This window comes from Pteronotus mesoamericanus, unplaced genomic scaffold (assembly GCF_021234165.1).
Source record: "Pteronotus mesoamericanus isolate MK-2021 breed Mesoamerican mustached bat unplaced genomic scaffold, CSHL_Meso_final scaffold_128, whole genome shotgun sequence".
Classification (NCBI taxonomy): Eukaryota; Metazoa; Chordata; class Mammalia; order Chiroptera; family Mormoopidae; genus Pteronotus; species Pteronotus mesoamericanus.
In genome coordinates this window covers 933,877-961,580 of record NW_026555305.1, presented here as the reverse complement: position 1 = coordinate 961,580, position 27,704 = coordinate 933,877, and the positions used below count along the sequence as shown (strand labels likewise).

Here is a 27,704-nt window from a genome sequence, read left to right as displayed (position 1 = left end):
GGATTTCTTTCAGATGAGGAAGGAAAACCCAAGACCACAGAACCTACTACTTGTGAAACTGCCATTTCTGAGGGAGCCTCACTTCAGGAATTAACACAAGGAGCTGAACGCACAGAATACTTCCAGGTGGATCACGCCAAGGATCAGAGTGGGCCATTGGAATTGCAGGAAGGACAGCTGAAATCAGATACAGACCTGCAGAAGGAGAAACTTCCTAGGAAATCAAGCTCTGAACGTGGTGGCTTAGGGACAGCTGATGATGTGTGTTCAAGAATTGTGCAGCAGGCAGTACCTCCAGGAGGTGCTCTCCTTGACCATGACTCACATGAAATTGATAAACATCCCATGATTCAGGAAGAGGAAAATATCTTTAAATGCAATGAATGTGGAAAAGTTTTTAACAAGAAACGCCTCCTTGCTCGACATGAGAGGATTCACTCTGGAGTGAAGCCATATGAATGCACAGAGTGTGGGAAAACCTTTAGTAAGAGCACTTACCTCCTTCAACACCACATGGTCCACACAGGGGAGAAGCCATATAAGTGCATGGAGTGTGGCAAAGCCTTCAACCGCAAGTCACACCTTACCCAACACCAGCGGATTCACAGTGGAGAGAAGCCCTATAAGTGCACTGAATGTGGAAAGGCCTTCACCCACCGCTCCACTTTTGTCTTGCATAACAGAAGCCACACCGGAGAAAAACCCTTTGTCTGCAAAGAATGTGGAAAAGCCTTCTGAGATAGGCCAGGTTTCATTCGACACTACATCATCCACAGTGGTGAGAATCCTTATGAGTGTTTCGAGTGTGGCAAGGTCTTCAAACACAGGTCATACCTCATGTGGCACCAGCAGACTCACACGGGGGAGAAGCCCTATGAGTGCAGCGAGTGTGGGAAGGCGTTCTGTGAGAGTGCAGCCCTCATTCACCACTACGTCATCCACACTGGGGAGAAGCCCTTTGAATGCCTCGAGTGTGGGAAGGCCTTCAACCACAGGTCATACCTCAAGAGGCACCAGCGGATCCACACTGGCGAGAAGCCTTATGTTTGTGGTGAGTGTGGAAAGGCCTTCACCCACTGCTCCACTTTTATCTTACATAAGAGGGCCCACACTGGAGAGAAACCTTTTGAGTGTAAAGAATGTGGGAAAGCCTTCAGCAATCGGGCAGACCTCATTCGACACTTCAGCATCCACACTGGAGAGAAGCCCTATGAGTGCGGTGAGTGTGGCAAGGCCTTTAACCGCAGGTCAGGCCTCACGCGGCACCAGCGGATTCACAGTGGAGAGAAGCCCTATGAGTGCATGGAGTGCGGGAAAACCTTCTGCTGGAGCACCAACCTCATTCGACACTCCATCATCCACACTGGAGAGAAGCCGTATGAATGCAGTGAATGTGGAAAGGCCTTCAGCCGCAGCTCATCCCTCAGTCAGCATCAAAGGGTTCATACTGGGAGAAACCCTGTCAGTGTAACAGAAGTGGGAAGACCCTTCGCAAGTGGACAATCCTCAGTCAACCTCCAAGAACTCCTGTTGGGGAAAGACTTTTTGAATGTAAACACTGTGGAAAATGTTTTGCCAGAAGAAACATCTTACTCAGAATCTAATCATTCATACCAAAGAGAAGGCCCACAATTTTCTTCCCTGTGAGAAAAACCTATTGCAAGATACCAGTTGTCATCTAACAAGTCATATTGAAAAATGACCCTGCCTAGAGCCTTATTCAGCATCTGAGAATTCATTCAGGAGAGTGACCCAGTGGTTATTAGGCACTTAGAAAACCTTCAGCTATACTTTCTTCTTAGTTTACACTGCAGTGTTATCTCAGGAATTTTTTTCACTAAAAAGAAGGGGGAGACTTAGAAGAGAAAATGAACTAAAACCAGTTTCTTTCAGACTCCTTACCACACCTTTGACTCTTTGTCATGATTTCTTAGTTTGGTTGTCAGAAGGAGAGTTTTGTTCCAGAGGTAAAGGACCTAGGTTCTTTATGTGTCTTATGCATACATTCTTTTGCTGCAGTGTCCAGAGAGTTTGACAACTGAGGGCAGGTCTGGAAACTTTCATTGAACATCTTCTTTGTTCTAAAACATTGTCTCCTCTTAAGGAGCTTAATTTTTGTGAGAAATATGAAGGCTTGAACCATCAAATACCCTTCTATGTAAGGAGATAAGAGTACACATATGAATGGTCACATTTTTATTGCACCAGTTAACACTGTTTAAGGCTTTGATTTTTAACAGACCTTTTCTTCATGTGGTTTTAAAGACGTAATAGACATTTTCTTGGTCCTGTACTGTTGGTTTACTAGATTGCTGCAGTTATATGGTAAATTTTTTTATTGGGTAAAGTGATTCTTCTGTCCATATTTTTTATTTAAAACTTATTTATCACTCTAAGTTACTTTGAATTTTTTAGATATGCTTGACTTTTTTTTCTTTTACTAAAAAAACTATCAAATTTTGATAGACTTTGAGTTAAGTTGGCAAATCAATTTGTTGAGAATAGGCATCTTTATTGTGTTGGGTCTTCCAGTCATATAAGATGGTATGTCTCTACATTTAAGTATTGTTTATTTCATTACTGTTTTATAAATTTTAATAACTGTTCTTGTACAATTTTTATAAATCTTTGGTAGTATACAAATATAATGATTTTTGGATGCTATTTTAGGCATCCTACTAACTTGCTGAACTATAACCATTTATTTTGATAGAATGCTTGGGATTTTTCTATAGAAGTATAAATTGCAAATAGAGATAGTTTTATTTCTTTCTTCTCATCTGCATATCCTTTCTTGTCTTATTGCACTAGCTAGGATTTCCAATATAATGTTGAATCATAGTAATGAGACAGATATCCCTGACTGGTTCCTGATGTTAGGGGGGGAAACATTTAGTTTTTCATCATTAAATATGTTAGTCTTAAGGTTTTCTTAAAGGTTTCTTATCAATTTTAGAAGGTTTCCCATATTCCAATTTTCTAAATTTTTTTGTTATTTTGAATGATGTTGAATTTTTTCAAATCCTTTTTCTATCAGTTAATATAACCTTTTTTTGTGGCCTATTGATATGATGTTTTGAATATTGTTTGTATCCTTGGAATAAGCCCTACTTGGTCATGGAGTATAATTATTTTATATATTACAGTATTCAATATGCTAGTATTTTTATTGAGGAAGTTTTCCTTTATTTTCATGAAAGATAATATTTAGGGTTTTTTTCTTAATTCCATTCTTGTGTTTGTTTAGTTTTGTACTGTCAATGTCTGGTTTTGATGTCTATTTGATACTGGTCTCTCCCGACATGTGTTGAGAGTTGTTGTTCTGTTGTTTAGAAGACAGTATGTAGAATTGGTTTTATTTGTTCTTTTAATGTTTGGTAGCATTCTCCAGTGAACCATTTAGTCCTGGAGGTATTCTTTTGGATGTTTTTAATTATGTATTTATTTTATTTAATATGGATAGAACTATTGAGAGTATCTATTTCATATTGGATGAGTTTTCATTGTTTGTTCTTTCCTAGGAATTATATCATTTCACCTAAATTTTCTCATTTGCTTCAAGTATTCCTTTATTATTCTTTTGATGGCAGCAGAATTTGTTTATACACCCTGTTTTATTCCTGATATTGGAAATGTTTTAACTTTCTTTTTATCTTTGTCAGTCTTGATAGTATTTATCAATGCTTTGATCATTTGAAAGAAGTAGCACTTTATATCAGTTTTTGCTCCATTGTCTTTCTGTTCCTAATTTCACTGATTTTCTGATCTTTACTATATTCTTTTTTTCTACTTGCTTTGGTTGTATTTTCCTCTCTAGTTTCTTGAGGTAAGTGCTTAGGTTATTGACTTGAGATTTACTTTTGTAAGCATTAAATTGTATAGTTGTTCCTCAAGGCACTGTTTTAGCTTCATCTCACAAGTTTTGATATGTTTTAATTACATTTCATTCAGTTATAAATATTTCTTCATTCAAGACTTCCTCTCTAAACCAGTTTGGCATATTTGGTGTTTTCTTTTTGTTATTGAGTGCTCGTTTGTTGTACATTTGCTGGCTGTTTGGATTTGTTGTGGTTTGTTTTATTATCCATGATATAGTCTATCTAATGAATTTAGTGTAAGGCTGCTTGAAAAAAAATGTTTTCTACTGTTGTTGGATGGGGTTTCTGTAGATGTCAAAACAATGCTGTTGGTTGATAATGTTATTCAACATTTTCAGTATCCTTGCTGATTTTCTGTGTTGTGTTTCTATCAATAGCTGAAATATGGCTGTTGAAGCCCTGCCATATAATTGTGGGATTATCTGTTTCTCCCTTAAGTTCTATCAGTTTTCGCTACATGTATCTCAAAAGCTCTGTTGTTTGGTGCATACACGTTTAGGATCACTATGCCATCTTGGTCTATCGACCCTTTCATCATTATTTAATGTCACTTTTTGCCCTGTAAATTTTCTCTGCTTTGAAGTACACTTTATCTAATGTTAATATAGTCACTATTGAATTTCTTGGTAAATGTTTGCATGGTTTATATTTTTCCATAATTTCATTTTCAACCTTATCTATATCATTACATTTGAAATAAGTTTTTGTGAATAGCATATACTTGGGTCATGCTTTCTTTTTATCCATTTTACCAATTTCTGGTCTTAAATGGGTATATTTAGACCACTTAAAACTATTTACGATAATGTTAGGGCTTAAGTCTGCCATTTTAAGATTTTTGTTTTTGTTCCCCTGTTTCTGTTTTGGCTTCCTGTGGGTTACTTTAGTTTTTAGGATTCCATTTGATATAAATATGACGTTTTTGTGTATATCTCTTTGTATTTTAGTGATTACTCTAGGTATTGTATTATACATTCATAACTTAACTTACAACATCAACATTTTAGCACTTAGAAACCTTACTTTCATTGGGACCCTTTACATTCCCCATTCTTTAATATAATTAAGTATTTTCTGTTCATACACTGTGCACTGTATTGGGTGATTTTTTTCTCTTTTTTTTGGTTCACCTTTTGAAGAGTTTTTACAAAACTCACGAGGAGCATAGTCTGTTCACCTTTACTGTTACACATTCCATTGTTCGTTCTTCCTAAAATCCCAAGATTTCTTCCATTAACATTTCCTTTCTTTTTCACTAACTCCTATACTCTTCGAGGGTAGGTCTTTCTGGTAACAAATGGTTTTGTTTCTCATTTAAAAATGTCTTTATGTCCCTTTGGTTTTTGTTTTTTTTCAATGTCCCCTTCATTCTTAAAGGATATTTTTGTGGGATATAGGATTCAAGATTAGCCTTCCTGGGTTTCATACGAGAAATCTGCTGCCATTTGAACCATTGTTTCCTATCTGGTGCATCCTTTCTGTCAAGCTGCTATCAGAGTATTGTTTTCTTTGGATATGGGATTCAGAAGTTTGATTAGGGTGTAACCTGGCATGAAATTTGGAAGGGAGTTATCCTGTTTGGTGTTTGTTCAGCTTTTGAATCTGTTGGTTTAGGCCCTTTGCCAAATTTCAGAACTTCTTAAAATTATTCTTGAAATAGATTTTTCAGCCCCACACTTTCTCCTCCCTTTTAGGGACTTTAGTAACATGAGGTAGATCTCTTGTTTTTGTTCCTCAGGTCTGTCAGGCTCCCCATCTGTATTTTCCCTCCAGTCTATTTTTCCTATTACACAGACTAAATAATTTCATTTTGTCTTTCTGTGAGTTCACTGGTTTCTCTCTCATATCTAATCTGTTGAAATGGCTCAGTAAGTTTGCAGTTTGGCTTTTGAAATTTTCAATTGTTTAATTTCCCTTGGGTTTTTTTTTTTTTTTTAAGGTCTTTTTTTTTTATTTAATATTTTTTAGATGAGGGAGGGGAGGGAGGAAAGGGAGAGAAACATCAGTGTGTCGTTGCACCTCACGCACCCCCTCTTGGGGACCTGGCCTACAACTTAGGCATGTGCCCTACACTGGGAATTGAACCAGCGACGCTTTGGTTCACAGGCCGGCGCTCAATCCATTGAGCCACACCAGTTAGGGCTCCCTTGGGTTCTTTTATACATCTGTTTTTTTTGCCTACTTTAATGCCAAGGAAGGACTCAGAGAAAACAGGCAAAACCATAGTAGTCTAAAGTCATGGTTCTCTGGAGGAATGGAAGACCTATAGTCTCCTATGTCAGTATCCACAAATACTTCTAAGAACAAATATTATCACGGGGGGGAGATGTGCATGTTGTCCAGAGTTGTGTTCTCCAGGGAAGGTTTCTGTGTAAAATTCCCTAGCTCTCTAAATGCTGTTACTGCCTCACAGGAGAAGAGGTCAGTCCTCTTCCAGGATTAGTCTCCTCTTTGGGGCTGAACACATACCCCCACTCCCCAGTGTCTAGGATCACTCTTTGTTTTATGCCCCCACTGCTTGTTCTCTGACTTTTCCCTTTTAATTCCCTTCTCATAATCAATACCTGTGTTCAAGTTTCTAGTTTCACCTCCAGGTGCTGTCTGCCACACATGCCCATTGAGCTCTGCCCTTCTCTTTCCTCTCACAGACACATGTGTTACTGTTGTATCTACTTCTGTCCCTTTCCCTCCATTGACAACTAAAGAATGGCTTTTACCACTGTCACCTGACTTAAGCAGTTCTCACAAAGTTCTCTTTTGCCCCTTTCCCTCCCCCACTCCCTACCTCCATTGTTGGACCTTTTTACTGCCACCCTCCTCTGACTTAAAGGTTCTTAAAACCTGTTTTCTGTGAGTTCCTTCCCTTCACTTTCAGAGGATCTGTGTCTTCCATCTATTGAACCTTCGTGCTGCCAAGGACTCATCTGTGGTCATTGCTTTCTCATTTGTGATGTGTTCCACAGATGCGTTAATTCCCTCAAAGTACTCTACTCACAATAATCCACACTTCCCCCAAATCCATATTTCCAGGTTGAATGTTTCTCATGTCTCTTACCTCCTGGTCATCCTTCCACACCTTCTCCATATTCACATAAACTGAGTTTATGCATGTTGTCAGGTGGCAGTGGTGCTGGGAACATCATCATAATCCTAAAAAGAAAACAAGCATGGCATTACTTTGTATCAGCCACTGCTCTGAATGTTTTACACACGTCACCTTTTAACAACGTCAACAAGTCTATGTGGTAGGTAATGTGTCCGTTTTACAGAGGAGAAAACTTAAGGAACAGAAAAGTTGAGGAATTTGCCCCAAGTTCTGTAATTGATGAGGAAGCATGAGATAGGGATGGGAAGTGAGTTAGCCACAGAATCCATGCCCTTATCACTTGTCTTGTAGTCCTTCTCACAGGGTGAGTCTTTGTTTTCCTGGTCACCATTCATTTCTACCGAAACGGATAAAATAATGCTCGTTAGCTGTAACCTCCTTTTCTCATTTGACAGTACATCTTGGCCATCCTTCATGTTGAGCAAGGTCAACCAAACTCATTCTTTAAGGACTGTATAATCTGTTGTACCTCTGTAGGAAATACAGATATCTGGGCTTAAGGTTGGGGGAAGGTAGGGAAGGGCCAAGGCACGTGTTTGGTTTTAGATGTTATGTTTGAGGTACCTGAATACCATCTCAGTGAATCCTGTTATCTTCTGTCTTGTCCAAGCCAGACACCTCACAGTCCTTTTTTCTCATCACCCTGCATCCAGCCAGTGTCTCATTTTGTTCATTTTACCCTTTTATTTTCCTTAGTAGACACTCAATATGTGCATTTTAGCGAATGGCCACACACAGCACTATGTTTTTATTGTAATGTTTGGGTTCCTCACAGAGTGCTTATACAAAGCTGTGTGTATAGTCAGCACACTATATGATGACCTATGATGACCTCAAAGAGAAACTACATAGGCTTTTATGGCCATATCTCTAAGACTTTAAAAGTCATAATGAAGAATTGTGTTGGATGGCCTCAAGACCCCCAGGTTTGATGATTTACTACAGAGACTCTAAGGACTCAACATATTATCTTAATGGCTATGATTTATTACAGCAAAAGAATACAAAGCAAACTTAGCCAAGGGAAAAGCCTCAAGGACTGAAGTCCAGAGGACATGATGGACAAGATTTAGCAGTTCAGAGTACTTAATGTAAGCTTCATCAATAAATTGACAGTAAGTGTGAAATGACTACTAGGGAAGCTATTAGAAACTCAGTGCCCTGGGATTTTATTGGGCACTTTTTGTTAAACACGTAGCCAGGATTTTAGACCTCCAGAAAATAGCAGGTCCCCAGCATACACCACATTGTTTACACAAACAGTAGGCACACTGAGCCATTCATCCTTTCTGGGAATGGTGGGAAATCTAAGTTCCCAAACTCCACCCAGGGCAAACTTTGAAACTCAAAGGATAACACTCTAAGGTCTGCTATGTTAACTCTTTACAGTGACTAGAATGGTATTAAAATATTAAGTTCAAATGTCTAACAAATACTAAATACAGTTTACTACAACAAAAAAAGTCATAGCTTTGCAGCAAAGGCTCATATCATATACACGTAAACCGTTGTAGCTAAAACAATCAAGTCACAGTGGAAATTCTTACCGAGCAGTTAGGATTTAATTTAGTGATGACAAAGTACAAAGAATGGTGAGAAAGGACCTTGTTTCTCATACGTCTGCAAGTGATTTGACTTGCAAATATCTCCTTTGTTTGCCGTTATTTCTACGAAGATGTAATGGCCATCTGGCCATTAATGCTATGTTTCCATTGCACAGACTTTAACGATTTCTAACTTACTCCTTGTTCCCACTGTTGAAACTTTTAGCCTTTGCAAGAAAGAAAAAACTAAAGAATATGGGGTCATAACAATTCCTGTATCATTAAATGTGCATAACTTGAGATTAAAGAGTGTGTTGTTGCAGGCTTAGTCACATTCACGGACATTTGTGTGAGTTTCACTAGGAGGGAGGGAGAGCTGGGAGGGTCCTCCACAGAATCATGGTGCTGGAGACCTAGGGGAACCCAGTCTCTGGTTGCAGCACCCTCTGGCCCATAGGCAGCCTTCCCTCTCTCCATTGTGGGAAGCTAGGATGCCTCCAGAGTGCTCATTGATGTCATCCTTGTGTTTCGAGGGTTAAAGATACATGTGTGCTCACGGGTATGTTCCAAATCTCATAACTGAATGGTCTCAGTTAAATTGTAAATGGGCAGTGATGAGCCTGTGTCCTCCAGTCAGACTACCTGGTTATACGTCCTGACCCCTGCCTTGTTTTGGCCTCTGGGGCTTTGCTCATACTGGAGACTGACTGCTCCACGCAGGACCAGATGATCGCTAGAGGTAGCAAAAGACTCCCCTGTGAGCATGCCTTTTACCCGCAAGCAAGCAATCCAGAGTCTGCAGCCCTCACTTACCTCCTTGCAGTCTCACAGGTGGAGCCACTCTCTCTTTACCCTAATCAATCCAGGGTCATGTACCAGGCAACTAAGGGACTCAGGTGGTCTTCCTGGGGCTGGTCAAAGGCCGATTTTTCCTTGGAATGTTTAGCATTTGAGTGAGTGAAGCCTGTCCAGTTAATAACTTGAGTGCACGTCCAATCCCCTGGCTCTTGGCCTAGGCTTTGTTACAGCAAAGCAATCGTATTTGTCCAAGCAACTCCGTGTCTGGAAGCATTTCCGTAAGACACACCATCGTATTATCTGGAATATGCCTCATATTTGGAGGAGGCAGTGTAAGGAATGGAGAGATTTAAAGAAACCACCAGTTTATCCTATAAAGCTATTAACGTCCATATCCGCATTTTTTGTATTAATTCGATTATCAGTTGTGTTCTTTGATCAACTATTATTTGTACTTTGTGATAAACTACCTCCCCTATCACTACATTGGTTTAGGGCAGCATCACCACACATCTGGAAAGCAGTGAGGACTTCCTAACAGATCTTACCCTCCTGCCCCCTCCTGCGTCTTCCAAGGGCTTACGTTCCATGCAGCACCCAAGGTGGTCTTTTTAAAACATTAGATGACTTCATGACGCGACTCAAAGCCCTTTGAAGCCTACACATTTCACAGTGTATTAACTATATTTTTCTTTTAAGTCAATTACGGTTTACATGCAATATCGTATGTTTCAGTTATACAGTATACACTATGTTTTCTTACTTAGTTCTTGATGGTCTGAATTCAGGGTCTTGCTCACTGGGAGAACACTGCACCTTGCAGGGCTAGCCAGTTCTTACAGATAGTGAACTAGTCGTAGGGACTATGTCCTTCATATGTAAATTCAACAATCCAAAATCCCTAACTGGGACCACCTCCTGTTTCTGGTTCTGGCTTTTACACTTCAAGAGACAATATTGTTCTGTCCTGGTCCTCCCAGGGCCTGGTACCAGACAGATACGTAAGGCCCTATTCCCCAAAGTCGGCGACAGTATTCAACTAGCCAGTCCTAAACTGTGTCCCTGCCTTGCCTTTCTAGTGGACAAATCCAATACAGGTTCTGGGTCAAAAGTTTAAGGTCCCCCCGTTTGGTAGTGTCAGGGCGGGACTTCCGGCGTTCTTTTGTTAAAGCGTCAGGGCGGGACTTCCGGCGTTCTTTTGTTAAAGTGTCAGGGCGGGACTTCCGGCGTTCTTTTGTCGGTTACGCTCCCTCCAGCAGGATCAGGAACCCAGAGTTGATCCCGAGCCGGTGCACTCGCCTTGGCTCCTGGCGAAGGTCTTTGCCTCCTGAGCCTGGACTGCCTTGCCCTTTGTACCCCCAGTTGTGCCCACAGTGAAGAGGTGGGTCCGACTCCGCGTTCCAGGCTTCGCGGGAGAAGACAGGCTTGGACAGTCCCACACATCCGGTTGTCTGTAGCTCAAAATTACACTCTTGAGGCACCGCGGTGCTTGTCGGAGCGCGCGCTGGGCCAATCTTGGCTGAAGACAGGACCGTTTCCGGCGGACGACGCCGGTGTGGGCGGGACTTCCGGTCCCCCGATAACCGTCATCTGCCTGTGGCCAGTCGCTCTCCCCCTGCTGTGGGATCTGGAGCGATGGGTTCAGTGGGTTTCCTGGGCCGGAACCGGGAAGGCCCGTCCCGTGACCGCCCGCCGGGGCCCCAACCTCGGTCCCCGCAACCCTGAAGCGATGCCTTGGGCCTCGTGTGCGTCTTACACGGGGAAACTGAGCTTGGAGTGCGACCGTCAGCCACGGTCACCCGCTCTTGCTGGTCGCCTGAGGCGGTGGGACCTACCTCGGTCACTGCCTCTCCGGATCTCGCTTTGTCCACAGAGTCCCGTCATGGCCGCTGCGTGCGTAGACCCCGCTCAGGTGCGTGGGCGAGGGTTTGGGCGTTGCTGGTTCGCAAAGGGCTCCTGGGCAGGGCGGAGCCCCAATCAGCCATCGGATTCCTCTTTGTCCTTTTCATTTGTTTACAACAGTGTCGCATTTGTGACACGTGTTCAGTCTGCGCAAAGCATAAATCATGCTTCCTCCCCAGGGCTCCCGTCACACCTGTAAATCCTGGCGCCACCGCGATCTGCAGGTCCGTACCCTGTCCCCGGCCGACCTCTGACCTTCCGGTCTCCCCCCCTGGGTCACGGCAGGCCCAGCAGCCTGACCGTGCCCCGTTGTTTTCCATCCCCAGCCTTTGTCCTTGCACTGGCCTTTGCCTGGAGACTGTCCCTATGTCTCTGCAGGTCCTTCCTGTCGCATTCTTCTGGCCTCTGCCCAGATGTCACCTATTTTGAGAAGGATCCTTCTGACCAGGTTGCTCTCAGTTGGTTAGAGTGTTGCGGGAGCAAAGAGAAAACAGCCAAAAAGCGTGGAGTCCTTGGGCTGAGCGGCAGGCGTCACATACGGTCCCATTTAATCTCCAGTTCCTCGGAGCGGAGTTCTGTTGTTATCACTGCTTCGGACAAGAACCACCCGAGGCCCAAACTCACTGTAGTCCTTAAGGGGCAGAAACGACCAACCCGTACGGGACTGCGGCAGCCTGTATGTTTAGCCTCTTCTCTAGGAACACTGTATAGGGAGCCCTGTGGGGGACACGTGAATTAAATTTTGCAAACCAAGCCAGATTCCTTCCCATAGGTGCTCTTGAGCATGAATGGGGGACATGGCATTTCTGCAGGGGGAAGTGGGCAGACAGACAGGCATGTTGGTGGTTTAGGGGGTCCCCAGAGGACCTGTGAGGATGGCTACGGTCCCCCCGTGCTCTCCTCTTCACCGTCCGCTTGGGCATGTCCTGCGAGGGCCAGACTGTGTGGTCATTTGCTTAATGTTCCATCCTCAGCCAGGGTAGACATCATCCTTTTCTGGTGTCATGGCTTCAGTGCACAGCCTGCGTTGTCCTCAGCAGCTCCTGTCCCTGGTCCTGAAGTATTCTTTCCTCATGGGTACAAGCTGTCAGGACTCAGGTAGCATAAAGAAATGATGGCTCGTGGAGGATGCTCCCTGGGGTTCTGCAAGGTGCATAATGGGGGGGGGAGGCTCTTCCTGCCACTTCCCAAGCAGGTGCCACCTCCTCAGGTAACTCTCCCACGAGGTGGGTCGTTGGTCATGAGTCTGCTCTTCTGCCCATGTCAACAGAGATATTTTTCATGGTGGGTGAGATGAGGAGAACTGAGAAATTTATTTGAAGTGCTTCCCATCTTCATCAACTGTGGTTTTGCTTCGGTAATGGAGGAATGCCAGGGTTATGCCATTAGACTCTAGACTAGAAAGACATAGGTTCAAATTCTGCCTCTGCTCATGACACATGTAAACTTTGGGTGAACTGGTAGAGCTCCCTGGGCTGCAGGTCTCTGATCAGCACAAAGACAGTGACAGCGTTGACTTCACGGGCTGTGGACCCCGCGTTTCTGTTACAAATATATATATATTTTTTTCTTTTTTTTAAAGATTTTATTTATTTTCAAAGGGAGGGCAAAAGAGAGGGAGAGAAACATAGATGTGCGAGAGACACGTCAATCTTTTGCCTCTCACATGCCCTGTCCTGCAAGCCCGGCATGTGCCCTGAGTGGGAAGTGAACTGGAGACCGTTCGGTTCGCAGGCCAGCACTCAATCCACTGAGCCACACCAACCAGGACTATGTTTTAATTCTTATAACATTGCTGAGTGAGAATTATTGTATTGATTCAGAAATTGAAATTCCAAGAAATGAAGTGGGGTCTCCATGTTCATATTGCAGGCAAGCATTGATTTTTAAGATTTTACATTTACATCTTAGCATAACTTCAGAGTGGGGGACTTCCAGTCACTTTGACACACCAGAGAAAACCCTCAGCACAAGGCAGGCACACAGTAGGGACCAGTGAGTGTTAAGTGCAGTCTCTGTAATTATTATCAGTATTGTTTTCATTATCATTAATACCCATTTCCATTCCTTTGACATCTCAGAGTCCTCACCATTCTGTGCCGCACAACGCACACAGGACGGCCCTGGCTCTGTGACCTTTCCATTGGCTCCACGTAGTAGGCTTCTGTCTCCTACCTGCTGTCATCAGTGCAAAGCAGTGTCTGCCTCCCTGAGCCCAGCACAGGGACCTTCCCTCAGGAGGTGTTTGGTCTCTTCACCTTTTCCTTCGAGAGGTATATTTCTGACCCCATCCTATAGCCCCAAGACCAACACTGCTGCCTCTGTTTGACTTTCTAGGTGTCTGTGACCTTCGATGATGTGGCCGTGACCTTCACCCAGGAGGAGTGGGGGCAGCTGGACCCAGCCCAGAGGACCCTGTACCAGGAGGTGATGCTGGAGACCTGCAGGCTTTTGGTGTCTCTGGGTGAGTCCTCCCCAACTCCACCAAGTAGGGGACCTGTCACCTCCTTCATTCTGTCCTCTGTCTCCAGGCCTGGCTGGTCAAGAAGGCCTCTGTAGTCTTCCTACCCTCTCACCCCCAGCTTCAGTCATACTGGGCAAAAAACACAGTTTGCTTTTGGTCACAGCCAAAGGATAAGGATGTGTTGGGAGGAAGTGGGGGGCGCCTCACACAACGCAAAGGCAGGCATTCCAGCTGGGTTCTTTCAGGGGCTGGCGCAGGAACTTAGAGAGTCATGGCCGTGCCCTGGCTCCTGGCTCTCTCGTCCTGACTTCTCTCTGTAGGTCGGCTCCTGTCACTGTCTTCACAATGGCTTTTTCTGCCACAGCTGTTTTGTAGAGGGAGTGGTCACCCAGACACATTTCTCATCTCTACTTCTTTCTGTATGTTTTTATTGTTTCTGTCCACTCATTTAATCCTCCCAGCATGCTGTCCTCAGCAAGTAAGGAAAGTAGGGCCATTGCAGTGAGTCTCCCATAAAGCTTAATCCATTCAATTCAGAAGGTATAGCCCTGGCTGGTGTGGCTCAATGGATTGAGTGCCAGCCTGCTGACCAAAGGGTCACTGGTTCAATTCCCAGTCAGGGCACAGGCCTGGGTTGTAGGTCAGGTCCCCGGTGGGGGATACATGAGGGGCAACCATACATTGATGTTTCTCTCCCTCTTTTTCTCCTTCCCTCCCTCTCTCTCTAAAGTAAATAAATAAAATCTTAAAAAAAAAAAAAGCTAAAAAAAAAGTACCTCTTTACTGTGAAAAGCTGTATTTTTTGATAGTACACCCTTTTATTGTGTGTGAAAGTTGATAATAGATATTTGATGTTTGTTCAACTGTTGCAATTTGACCAAATCACTGTATGGAATTCCCAATTTTTATTTATTTATTTATTTTATTATTTCTTTGTGTATGTATATATGTATTTTTCATCCTCACCCGAGGATATACCCACTGATTTTAGAGAGGGAGGGAGGGACGAAGGGATGGAGGGAGAGGAACATTGATGTGAGAGAGAAACATTGATCAGTTACGTCCCATTTGTGCCCTGACCGGGGATTGAACCTACAACCTAACCTTTTGGTGCATGGGATAATGCTCCAACTAACTGAGCCACTTCGCCAGAGCCCCAGTTTTTATTTTTAGGGGTTCATGAAATGCTGAAGTATGGCCTCCCCAAGTCTGCCCTTCCTCCAGCCCCAGTTCCCTGAGAGTTGAAATCTTTTGCTCACGCTCCCCTCTCATCACCACAGCCTGCTCGGTCTGAGCCTGCTGTTGCCGTGCAGGGGTGCTCCCCATTTCCTCCTTAGTGTAGCACCTTGAAGATGAGGGTCTGATGCCTGACCCTTGGTGTCCAGTCCTCCTCAGCTACTTTTGAGCTCTGTCTTCCTGGGCAAGATACTGAACCCAAATGGGGCTCAGTTATCTCATAGGTAAAACGAGGTAACACAGTATCTACCTCACAGGACTGTTGTGGAGGTCAATGTCTTAGAACAATAATACTTGGTGATACCTTGCTGTGTGCAGGGTTAGCAGCTGGTGACCCCTGCTGCTCACTACTCTTAACGATCTCATCCTTGTCCTCATTGTCATGGTCATCATCCTCACACGTGGGTTCAGCATTTCTAGAACAATGCTGTGTAGCCTTGTAGTTAAGCAGGCCAGATGCTAGAGATGGCTGGACCCTGGTTTCCATCTCGGCTCAGCCATTTATCATTTCATTATTTCAACAAATCACTTTATCTGCCTGAGTCTTGGTTTCTTCATGTATAAAATGGTGCTGAGCACAGTATGTAATTCATGTGGCTGCTGTACAGAAATCATTAAATGGAACTTTTCTTTTTTAAAGTTGTTATTTATTTTTAGACAGAGGGGAAGGGTGGGAGAAAGAGAGGGAGAGAACCATCAATGTGTGGTTGCCTCTCGTGCGCCCCCTACTGGGGACCTGGCCTGCAACCCAGGCCTGTGCCCTGACTGGGAGTCGAACCAGCGACCCTTTGGTTCGCAGGCCAGCGCTCAGTCCACTGAGCCACACCAGCCAGGGCCATAGTAGTTATTTTTAAAGGCTGTTTTTACAACTGTTTTAGGCTAACATTAAAATTGAAAGAAAGGTGTAGAGATTTTTCATAAACCCTCTGCCTCCACACTTGCACAGCCTCCCCTACTATCAACATTCCCACCAGAGCAGGACATTTGTTAAAACTGATGAATCTACACGGACATCATAATCACCCAAAGTCCATAGTTTACATTAGGGTTCACTCTTGCTATTGTACATTCTATGAATTTGGACAAATGTATAATGAATGACATGTATCCATCCTTGTAATATCATACTGAGTATTTTTGCTGCCCAAAACATCCTGTTTGCCCTGTGTATTCATACTTGTCCCTCCATCAACACCTGGCAACCAGTGATCTTTTTACTGACTCCATGTGTGTTTTCCAGACTGTAATATAGTTTCAGATTGGCTTCTTTCACTAAGTAATGTGTATTTAAAGGTCTTCCATGTGTTTTCATGGCTTGATAGCTCGTTTGTTTGTTTTTTAGCTTTGAGTAATATTCCATTGTATGGATGTACTATAGTTTATCCATTTACCTACTGAAGAACATCTCTATTGCTTCCAATTTTCAGCAGTTATGAGTAAAGCTGCTATAAATATCCATGTGCAGGTTTTTAGGTGCCTGGTAATGTGTTTTTAATTTTAAATTCTACTTAATTATTACTGGTAGATAGGAAAGCAATTGACTTAAAAAAAAATATGGCCCCTGGCTGGTGTGGCTTCGTGGATTGAGCGCTGGCCTGCGAACCAAAGGGTCGCTGGTTTGATTCCCAGTCAGGGCACATGCCTGAGTTGCAGGCCAGGCCCCCAATATGGAGTGTGTGAGAGGCAGCCACACATTTATGTTTCTCTCCCTCTCTTTTTTCCCTCCCTTCCCCTCTGTCTAAAAATAAATAAATAAAATCTTTTAAAAATATATGGAATACTTCATGAATTTGTGTGTCATCCTTGCACAGGGACCATGCCAATCTTCTCTGTGTCATTCCAGCAGTTGACTTTTGTACATTAATCTTATATCCCGCAACCTTGCTATGATTGCTTATTTGTTCTAGAAGTCTTCTGTTTATTTTGAATTTTCTATGTAGGAGATCTTGTCATCTGCCAATAAAGACAGTTTTATTTCTTTCCAATCTGAATACCTTTTATTTCATGCTCCTGTGTTATTGCATTAGCTCGTACTTTCAGTACGATGTTGAAAACTGGTGATAGAGGACATCCTTGCCTTTTTCCAGATCTTAATGGGACAGCTCCAGGTTTCTCACCTTTTAAGTAGGATTCTAGCTATAGGGGTTTTTGTAGGTGTTCTTTATCAGTTTGATGTATTTCCCCTCTATTCCTAGTGTGATGAGTTTCTTTTTTTTTTTAATTGAATGGATGTTGGATTTTATCAAATGCTTTTCTGTATCTATTGATATGTTTATATGATTTTTCTTTTTTTAGTCTGTTTATGTAATGGATTACGTTAACTGATTTTTCAAATGTCAAACCATGTTTGTATACCTGGGGTAAATCCCACTTGGTTGTGGCATATAATGTTTTTATATATTGTTGGGTTTGAATTGCTTATATTTTGTGGAGGATTTTTTTGTACCTATGTTCATGAGAGATATTGTAGTTTTCTTGAATGTCTTTATCTGGTTTTGGTATTAGGGTAATGCTGGCCTCCTAGATTGAGTAAGAAAAAATCCCCTCTGCTTCTATCTCTGGAAGAGATTCAAGGAATTGGTATAGTTTCTTTCTTTAGTCTCTTGTAGAATTCACCAGTGAACTCATCTGGGCCTGGTGCTTTTTCTTTTGGAAGGTTTCAATCATTAATTCCATTTCCTTAATAGAATCCCTGTTCAGATTGTTTATTTCTTATGTGTGAGTTTTAGCAGGTTGTGTCATTCACGTAATGGCTTTCATTTCATCTTGGTTATCAAATTTGTAAGCATAGAGTTGTTAATAGTATTCTTTCACTATCCTTTAGTGCCCATAGGACCTGTAGTGATACCCCCTCTTTCATTTCTGATACTAGTAACTTGTGTTCCCTTTCTTTTTTCCTTATTCTCTCTATAAGCTTACTAATACTATTGATCTTTGCAGAGAACCGGCTTCTGGTTCCATTGATTTTTCCCTATTGATTTCCTGTTTTCATTGATTTCTACTCTAATTATTACTTTTTTGTACTATTTACTTTGGATTTAATTTGTTCCTGTTTTTCTAAAGTAGAAACTTATATAATTGACTTCAGACTTTTCTTCCTTTTTAAAAAATGTGCATTCAGTGCTATAAATTTTCCTCTAAACATTGATTTCACTGCATCTCAAAAATTTTGGTTAGGTATATTTTCATTTAGTTCAAAATATTTTTTACACTCTTGTGATTGCTTCTTATACTCATTTGTTATTTAGAAGCATGTTGCTTAATTTCCATGTGTTTGGGGAATTTCAAGTTATCTTTTTGCTACTGATTTCTAATTGATTACTTTCTGGTCTGAGAGCAGGTATTGTATGATTTCTGTTCTTTTTAAAATCTGTTAAGGTGTATTTTATAACCCAGAATATGATCTGTCATGGTAAATATTCCATGTGAGCTTGAGAAGAATGTATATTCTGTTCTTGGATGAAGTAGTCTGTAGGTGTCAATTATATCCAATTAATTGATGGTATTGATTTCAACTATGTCATTACCAGTTTTATGTCTGTTGTAGCTGTTCATTTCTGACAAGTACTGTGGTCTACAGTTGTGGTGTGTGGACTCATTTGTTTCTCCTTGTTATTCTATTAGTTTTTGACTCATATAATTTGATAATGGGATTAGTTTTTAGGCACATACACATTAAGGATGTTTTTGTCCTTTGGAAAATGGACCCCATTGTCATTATATAATGCTCTTCTTTTTCTCTCATCGCCTTCCTTGTTTTAAGTCTGCTCTCTCTGAAGTTAATACAGCTACTACTGCATTCTTTTGATTAGTATTAATATGGTATATTCTCCATCCATTTACTTTTTTTTTTTTAAGATTTTATTTATTTATTTTTAGGGATGGGGAGGGAGAGAAACATCAATGTATAGTTGCATTTTGCACGCCCCCTGCTGGGGACCTGGCCTGCAATTCCAGGCATGTGCCCTGAACTGGGAATCAAACCAGTAACCCTTTGGTTCGCAGGCCGGTGCTCAGTCCACTGAGCCACACCAGCCAGGGCTCCATCCATTTACTTTTAATCTATATGTGTCTTTATATTTACATTGGGTTTCAGGTAGAAAACATTCAGTTGGGTCCTGTTTTGTGATTGGAGCATTTAGACCTTTGATGTTCCAAGTAGTTATTGACAGTTGAATTAATATCTATCATATTTGTTACTGTTTTCTATTTGTTGACTGTGTTCTTTGTTCCTGTTTTTCTCATCCACTCTTTTTCTGCCTTTTGTGGTTTCAGTTGAGTATTTTGTGTTGTTCCATTTTCTCTTCTTTCCTAGTACATGATTTATTCTTTCTTTTTTTTTTTTTTACTTTTTTTAGTAGTTGCCCTAGAGTTTGTAATATGCATTTAACTAATCTTAAGTCCACTTTCAAATAACAGTATACCACTTCACAGGTAGCTTGAAACCTTATAACAAAAATAATCCTAATTCCTCCCTGACCGCTGTGGCTCAGTTGGTTGGGCATCATCCTCCAACGTGAAGGGTTACCAGTTTGATTCCCAGTTAGGGCACATGCCTGGGTTGCAGGTTCAGTCCCCTGTCAGGGTGCATATGAGAGACAACTGATCAATGATTCTCTCTCACATCGATGTTTCTCTCCCTCTCTTTCTCCTTCATTTCCCCTCTCTGTAAAAATAAGTAAAATCTTTTGAAAAAAATCCTAATTCCTCCCTCCTGTTTTTTGCATTTTTTGCTGTTATTTATTTTACTTATATTTCAACATACACACACACGCGCGCACGTGCGTGTGCTACATATATACATAAGGATGGACACATAATCCAATACATTGTTGCTACTGTTTTGAACAGACTGTTCTGCTAGGTCAGTTAAGATAGGTGAACATTTTTATTTTACCTTTCTGTCCTCTGTCCTGATGCTCAGGCTGGTTCCCTCACAGGAGTTGTGAGACACTTCAAACGAGAGCTTCAGAGAATCGACCTGGCGAGCTTTCAGTTCATAGGCCGGCACTCAGTCCACTGAGCCACACTAACCAGGGCGAGATTTTGTATGAATTGCTCTGTGTGGTGCCCCCGAGGATGCTGATGCACAGGGAGGTCGAGGTCCCTGGCTTGAATTAACTAAAAAGCATCTTCAGGAAATAGGTCTGAATCGTGTGGGGGTGCTGTGCAGACATAGGATAGGAATCAGCCAGCACCGATGTCTGTAGCGTGTGGGCCCCAGCAGTGGCGCTTCTGCAGTTGGTTTCCAGGCCAAAGCATTTTGTTTGCATAGATGGGAGTGGCTTCGTTCCAAGATCTCCTTACCCTGAAGTCTCAGACTAGACTGAGAGGTTTTCTTTATTCTCACCCCATTTATTCTTTCTTTCCCGTGAACAGGCTGTCCTTTACCTAAACTGGAACTTATCTGCCCATTGGAACACAGCCTGGACTTACAGACATTGAAGAGAGGACTCTCCCCAAGCTCCTGCCGAGGTAGGTGCCAACAGCTGGCCAGGTCAGGGGTCACTCTGCAAACAGTGAAGTGACCACTGCCTCTCCCTTTGTGGAGACTCTCTTGTGGCCTCTGTGGAGGCTTGGAATCCATGGAACTTTTTTTTTAAGATTTTATTTATTTATTTTTAGAGAAGGGAAAGGAGAAAGAGAGAAACATCAATGTGTGGTTGCATCTTGCGCGCCCCCTCCTGGGGACCTGGCCTATAACCCAGATATGTGCCCTACACTGGGAATCAAACTGGTGACCGTTTGGTTCACAGACTGGTGCTCAATCCACTGAGCCATACCAGCCAGGGTGGGATCCATGGAACCTTTTAACCTGTGGTCCTTCTGTCTTCACTTTTCCAGCCCGGTCACACTCTTCACCACTCCTGGGGTGTATCAGGTACCTTTGAGTTCTCAACTCCAGCTGCCTGGCATAAAGCGAGCTGTGACACACAGCAGCCTTGTGGCCCCAGGGAGGTTGTGTGATCTCATCGTGCCACTGCTGTCTCAGCAGTTTCATGTCAAAAATAGAGTCTTGCCCTGGCTGGTGTGGCTCAGTGGGTTGAGTGCTGACCTGTGAACTGAAAGGTCACCAGTTTGATTCCTAGTCAGGGCACAGGCCTGGGTTGCAGGCCAGGTCCCTGGTTGGGGGCATGTAAGAGGCAACCGGTCGATGTTTCTCTCACACACTGATGTTTCTCTCCCTCTCTTTTTCCCTCCCTTCCACCCTCTCTACACATGAATAAATAAAATCTTTTTAAAAAAGAAGAAGAAAATAAAATAAAGTCTTCATCTTGTGTTGCTTCTAAACATAAATGTCTCCTCTGTGTAGCTTCCCTTCTTACCTGCCGGAGGAGGTCTCACCCCAATCACAGCCAATTCCTACACTAGAGTCTAGATCGCACCTTCTTGGGGAAGCTTCTTCAGTTCTTTTCTGCCTCTTCTGTAGTTTTATCCATTCTCTATGCAGCATAAAAATACACTCAGGGCCTTATGTTTGGGGAAAGCCGATGCCTCCCTAATGTCTTAATACCTGTATCCACTCTCCTTTCCCTGCACAATTGCTCTTCTTGCAGAAGTTGTCTGTTCTTATAAGAGATGTCTATATTTACATGTCATGCCTCCCTCTTACTATGATTTCTAGTGCTTCTTTTAAAAAAGATTTTATTTATTTTTAGAGAGAGGGGAAAGGAATCAGAAAGAGAAGGAGAGAAACGTCAATGTGTGGTTGCCTCTCATGCGCCCCCTACTGAGGACCTGGCCCACAACCTAGGCATGTAGAGGGACTCAGAACTGAACCAGCAACTCTTTGGTTTGCAGGTTGGCACTTAATCCACTGGGCCACACCAGCCAGAGTGATTTCTTTGACTTTTTAAAGGAGGTTTAACTCCTATGCAGCATTGTGTAAAAATCTGTAGATGCCTACGTGATAAACTTTTGCATATGTATAAATCCTCGTAACCACCACCTAGATCGATAGAGTATCTCCAGCACCTCATTGGGCCCACGACCTCCATAGCCCCTACTCTGAGTAACCCCTGCCTAGAGGGAGAGAAACGTTGATGTGAGAGAGACACATCTATCGGTTGCCTGTCTCACACACCACGACCGGGGACCAAACCCGCAACCCAGGCATATGCCCTGACCAGGAATGGAACCTGTGACTTTTCAGTTTACAGGACAATGCTCCATCCAAGGAAGCCACACCGGCCAGGGCCAGAGAATATTCTTGTCATGTTTTTTGGTGTGTGTAAGCACTGATTTCTATGAGGGGTACAGGTTACAAGGTCGAGGTGCATTCAGCTTTCATAGAAACTCCCAGATTGTTGGGCAAAGAGGCTGCCCCGCTCATATATTTCCATGACTCGCAGATAAGAGCATCCATCGCTCCCCGTCCTCTCCAGCCCTTGGTAAAGTCGTTACCTCTGGTCTTTGTGGCCCCAAGGGAGGTTCCTCTGCACCAACCACAGCTTGGAAGCTGCTCCTTGCACAGTCCCTGCTCTGCTCCTAATTCTCAGATACAGCCTGGCCCATAGTTTACCGAGCTGCTGCAACATCTGGCACTGTGCTGAGTGCTTACTGGCATTTTCTCACTCAACCCTCATGGCAGCCCAGGAAACAGAGATGGAGAGTCTCCTGTCTTCTAGGAAAGGAAGTTGGGACAGGATCAGCTAAAGAATCCGTCCGGTGTCAACTGACTCTGTGCAGGCAGAATTAGAGCTGAGGTGTTCTGGCTCCAGCGCCTACCCTGGTAGCCGCCATGCCCTGGGAGCTTGCAGTGCTGCACAGACTTCCAGGCTGTACCATGCTCGAGCGTTTGGACCCCTTGGAGTCTCTGCCCATGTTCAACACTGGACTTTTATTCTCCTCTAATTCTGGTCGCTGCTCTTAACATTGGCTCATCAAACATCTCATGGCCCATTCTTTCTGCCGTTAATACTCTCCAACATTAGTTCATGCATTCTTACATGTTTTCCAGCTAGGTCCAAAAGTACATTATGTGACTAACCCATAATAAAAAAATCAAAGCTAATGCACATTGATGTTTTCCTTTGCTCAGTGTCTGTCACCATACCAAGCATGGTACATGCATTGTTTTATCTCCTCCAGCCCACAGTTCTACAAGGCGGGCTCTATTTTTAGCTCTATTATTTAGAAGAGAAAATGAAAGCATCACAAAACTAATACTGAGTTCTAGAACTTGAGCCTAGGGATTTTTTGGTCCGAGACCATGATCTTAACCACAATAGCCATGTGACCTCCAACTTTTGTTGAGTGGAACTCAGGTTTAGAGCTCAAGGAATCATAAACCTTGGTTTATGACACATTGTCATCGTGATTCATGAAAGACCTTGACTGATTGGTCTATTAATTAAATTGTTTATTTTCTGATTCATTTCTTTTTTAAAATAATACAGTTAATGTTGCCAAACTCAATAGTGGGAACATTGCTCATAACCCTGCTGTCTTAGTCTGAGCTGTTATAACAAGAATCCTACAGACAGTTCTGGAGGCTGGAAAGTCCAAGATAAGGTGCAGGCAGACCTGGTGGGGGCCTGCTTCCTGGTTGCAGGTGGTCGTTTTCTTGTTCTCTCCTCACGTGGCAGAGAGAAGAAGCAAGCTGTCCTGTAACTCTGCTTGTACAGACACTAATCCTGTGAGGGGGCTCCAGTCTCACCAACCCCATCCTCTTAGGCACTGTTGTTCCCTGATTCTGGGAAGACTGTGTTTTTGTTCATTCAGTGTCCTTAGGCTGAGGTGGGCTTCCCACTTTCTCTATATGGCCACTTCTACCACTCTCATAGGACTCAACTCAAGGCACATATGCCGTCTAGGAAGGCTCCCTGGCCTTCCTTATTCCTATCTTGGCTATACAGGCGCCCTGTCACTGGACCCTTGTAGCACCTTGAGATGTTCTTGCTTTCATCAAGCTCACCATATGCAATGTGCCTTCATTAGTCTGCACCTGCCCCTGGTCTCCAGACCCTCTGTCCCCCATCTGTCTTTTCCCTCTGGGTCTCCCCTGTAAAGGTTTCCAGAGTCTAAGAACAAAAAAAAAAGAATTGCAAACCTGAATTTCAGATCTGAATACACAGCAGCTTCAGACAACCATTTTCATCTCCTTGCTCTCACTGAAATGGTGATTTTGTTTCTTCTGCATTTCCATCACTAACAAGTCCTTTTGTGTATTGAATTCCGAATTCCCTCAGGTGACATCACAAAACCCAAGACCACAGACTCCCGCCCTTGCAACCGGGCCTTGTCTGAGAACATCTCACCCCAAAAGCAACTGACTCAGCGAGATTCAGGGGGTGCCCATGTGGGGCAAAGCAAAGACCGAGATGGACCATCAGAAGTTCAGGAAGGCCACCTGAGACCAGGGACAGATCCCCTGAGGGAGAAGCTTCCTGGGAAACTGAGCCCTGAACATGACAGTTTAGGAAGAGGTGGTGGTGTGCAATTCTGGACCATTCAGGAGCCTGTGTCTCCAGGAGATGCTTTGTCTGAACAAGACTCACACAGATCAATGAAAGATCCCTTAATTCATGAAGGAAAACAGCCCTACACATGTGAGGAATGCGGGAAAATGTTTAACAAGAAATGCTTCCTGGTCCTACATACACAAGTTCACACTGGAGTGAAGCCCTATGGATGCACAGAGTGTGGGAAAACCTTTAGCAAGAGCACCCACCTCCTGCAGCACCACTTGATTCACACAGGGGAGAGGCCCTTTGAGTGCCTGGAGTGCGGGAAGGCCTTCAACCGCCGGTCACACCTCACCAGACACCGGCGGATCCACACTGGAGAGAGGCCCTATGTGTGCAGTGAGTGTGGAAAGGCCTTCACCCACCGCTCCAATTTGGTCCTGCATAATAGGGGCCACACAGGGGAAAAACCGTTTGTGTGCAAAGAATGTGGGAAAGCCTTCCGTGATAAGACTGGTTTTCTTCGACACTACATCATCCACACGGGAGAAAAGCCGTTCGTGTGTGTGGAGTGTGGGAAGGCCTTCAATCGCAGGTCACACCTCACATGGCACCAGCAGACTCACAGTGGGCTGAGACCCTTCGAATGCAAGGAGTGTGGAAAAGCCTTTTGCGACAGCACAGACCTCATTCAGCACTACGTCATCCACACTGGAGAGAAGCCATACAAGTGCCTCGAGTGTGGCAAGGCCTTCTACCGCAGGTCACACCTCAAGCAGCACCAGCGGAGTCACACTGGGGAGAAACCATATGTGTGTGGTGAGTGTGGAAAGGCCTTCACCCACTGCTCCACTTTTATCTTACATAAGAGGGCCCACACTGGAGAGAAACCCTATGAGTGCAAAGAGTGTGGGAAAGCCTTCAGCAATCGGTCAGACCTCATTCGACACTTCAGCATCCACACTGAAGAGAAACCCTATGAGTGCGGTGAGTGTGGGAAGGCCTTTAACCGCAGGTCATACCTCACGAGACACCAGCGGATTCACAGTGGAGAGAAACCTTTTGAGTGCATGGAATGCGGGAAAACCTTTTGCCAGAGGGCAAACCTCATTCGACACTCCATCGTCCACACCGGGGAGAAGCCTTTTGTGTGCACTGAATGTGGTAAGGCCTTCACCTACTGCTATACTTTTATCTTACATAAGAGGGCCCACATTGGAGAGAAACCTTTTGAGTGTAAAGAATGTGAGAAAGCCTTCAGCACTAGGAAAGATCTCATTAGACACATCAGCATCCACGCCGGAGAGAAGCCCTATGAGTGCGGTGAGTGTGGGAAGGCCTTTAACCGCAGGTCAGGCCTCACGCGGCACCAGCGGATTCACAGTGGAGAGAAGCCCTATGAGTGCATGGAGTGCGGGAAAACCTTCTGCTGGAGCACGAGTCTCATTCGACACGCCATCATCCACACTGGAGAGAAGCCGTATGAATGCAGTGAGTGTGGAAAGGCCTTCAGCCGCAGCTCATCCCTCACTCAGCATCAAAGGGTTCATCTTGGGAGAAGCCCTGTCAGATAGAATAGAAATGGGAAGAGTGTTCACAAGTGGACAGTCCTCAGTCAACTTCCAAGAACTCCTAGTGGGGAAAGACTTTGAATGTAAACAATTGGAAAATCTTTTGCCAGAATCTGACCATTTATACCAAAGAGCACTCTTCCCCCCCCCCCCCCCCCCAGTTTTCTTCCCTGTCGGAAAACCTGTTGCAGGACATCAGTCGTCATCTAATGAGTCATTTTAGAGGTTGACTCAGCCTAGAGTCTCATTCTGCATCAGAGAATTCATCCAGGACTTTGATCCAATCTTTATTGTACATGTAGCAAAACCTTCAACCACATCTTTCTCCTTAGTTTACACTGCCAAATAATCTCAGGGGTATTTAAACAAAGCAAGAGGAGACACAGGAGTGAGAAGACAAATGCAAGCAAAACTTCTTTCACAAATCAGAGGGCCTTGTTCCCTTATTGGTCCTGTGTATACATTCACTTCTGTCCAAAATCAGGAGAGTTAGACTGTTGAGGATGTTCGAAAACACTATCAAAAACCTTTGTTCTACAGCATTGTTTTACCTGTGAACAGTATGAGTCTATGAGAAATAACCCTTAAATTATGAAAGGTTTTTAGCAATAATAGCACCTTGGATAAACCTCATTGGCTATAATACTGCCACTGTGCAAAGCTGAAATGCTTTTATATTCAGATAAAGATGTACATGTGATACAGAAGCAGCCATTCAGACTATTAAATTTCCTTTTGAAATGACAAACATAAACATTAAAAAAAGATGTACGTTTGAATTCAGATTTTTAAATATATGATGGTTCTTCATGTCTTTAACCACCCAAAACTCAATCTCCATCTTGATCTACTTGCTTATTTTCCCCCCTTTTTTTCTATGAGGTGAGGAGAACAGTGTTGCTGTGTAACCTCCCCAGATGAATTGTAACAATACCCTCTGACTGTGATTTCTAAGCTTCAGTCTTCCTTTGAGGGGCCTCCACCTCAGCAATTATCTAGGTATTGAATTAGAGCCAAAACAGAATAAAACACATGGCTGAATTAAGTTAAAGAATATGATGCCCCGGCTGGTGTGGTTCAGTGGATTGAGTGCTAGTTTGCAAACCAAAGGGTTACCGGTTCAATTCCCAGTCAGGGCGCATGTCTGGGTTGCAGGCCATTCCCGGGTTGGGGGCATGTGAGAGGCAAGTGATCTATGTATCTCTTGCACATAGATATTTCTCTCTCTTGCTTTCCCCCTTCCTTCTTGCCTCTCTGAAAACAAATAAAATCTTTAAAAAAAAATACAATAAAATCAGAAAGACACAGAGAATGCATCTCTTTTTTTTCTTTTTTATCCTTACCCAAGAATATGGTCATTGATTGTAGAGAGAGGGGAAGGGAGGGAGAGAGAGGAAGAGGAACATCAATTTAAGAGAGAAACATCAATGGGTTGCCTCTCATATGCGCCCTGACCTGGACCAAACCGACAACCTAGGCATGTGCCCTGACTAGGAATCAAACCCACCACCTTTCAGTTTACAGGAAAACAGTCCAACAAACTGAGCCACGTTGGCCAGGGCATATCTCGTTTTTAATCTTAAAAAAGATTGTGTGAAGATTCACTGTCAAATTAACTAGAATTTTAACAAAGTGGGCATGTGTTCGTGTGGGTATATGTGAGTTTCACTCTTGTCACCATGGGTTTGGTCCTGGTATAAAAACTAATGACTAGTACCTCTCCTCAGGGTATTTTGGAGTTTCTCCTTTAGCTTTTTTTTTGTTTTTTTTAAGCAACACAAGATAGTATTACCTCACA

The 27,704-nt window shown here is 43.4% G+C and overlaps 1 protein-coding gene and 1 non-coding gene across 2 annotated transcripts in view; one reads left to right on the top strand and one right to left on the bottom strand.

Moving 5' to 3' along the window:
• The window catches only part of LOC129082427 (uncharacterized), a 37,724-nt gene extending 11,779 nt beyond the window's left edge, over positions 1-25,945 (top strand). The window contains 5 exon segments of the mRNA XM_054588131.1: positions 14-1,643; positions 10,689-11,238; positions 13,566-13,692; positions 20,308-20,403; positions 24,120-25,945. Coding sequence (XP_054444106.1) covers positions 14-1,643; positions 10,689-11,238; positions 13,566-13,692; positions 20,308-20,403; positions 24,120-25,909 — 4,193 coding nt within the window. The 3' untranslated portion in view covers positions 25,910-25,945.
• On the bottom strand, positions 16,695-16,799 carry LOC129082637 (U6 spliceosomal RNA). The gene has a single exon (XR_008530431.1). It is a non-coding gene; the product is annotated as a U6 spliceosomal RNA (small nuclear RNA).
• Positions 25,946-27,704: the final 1,759 nt, after the last annotated feature.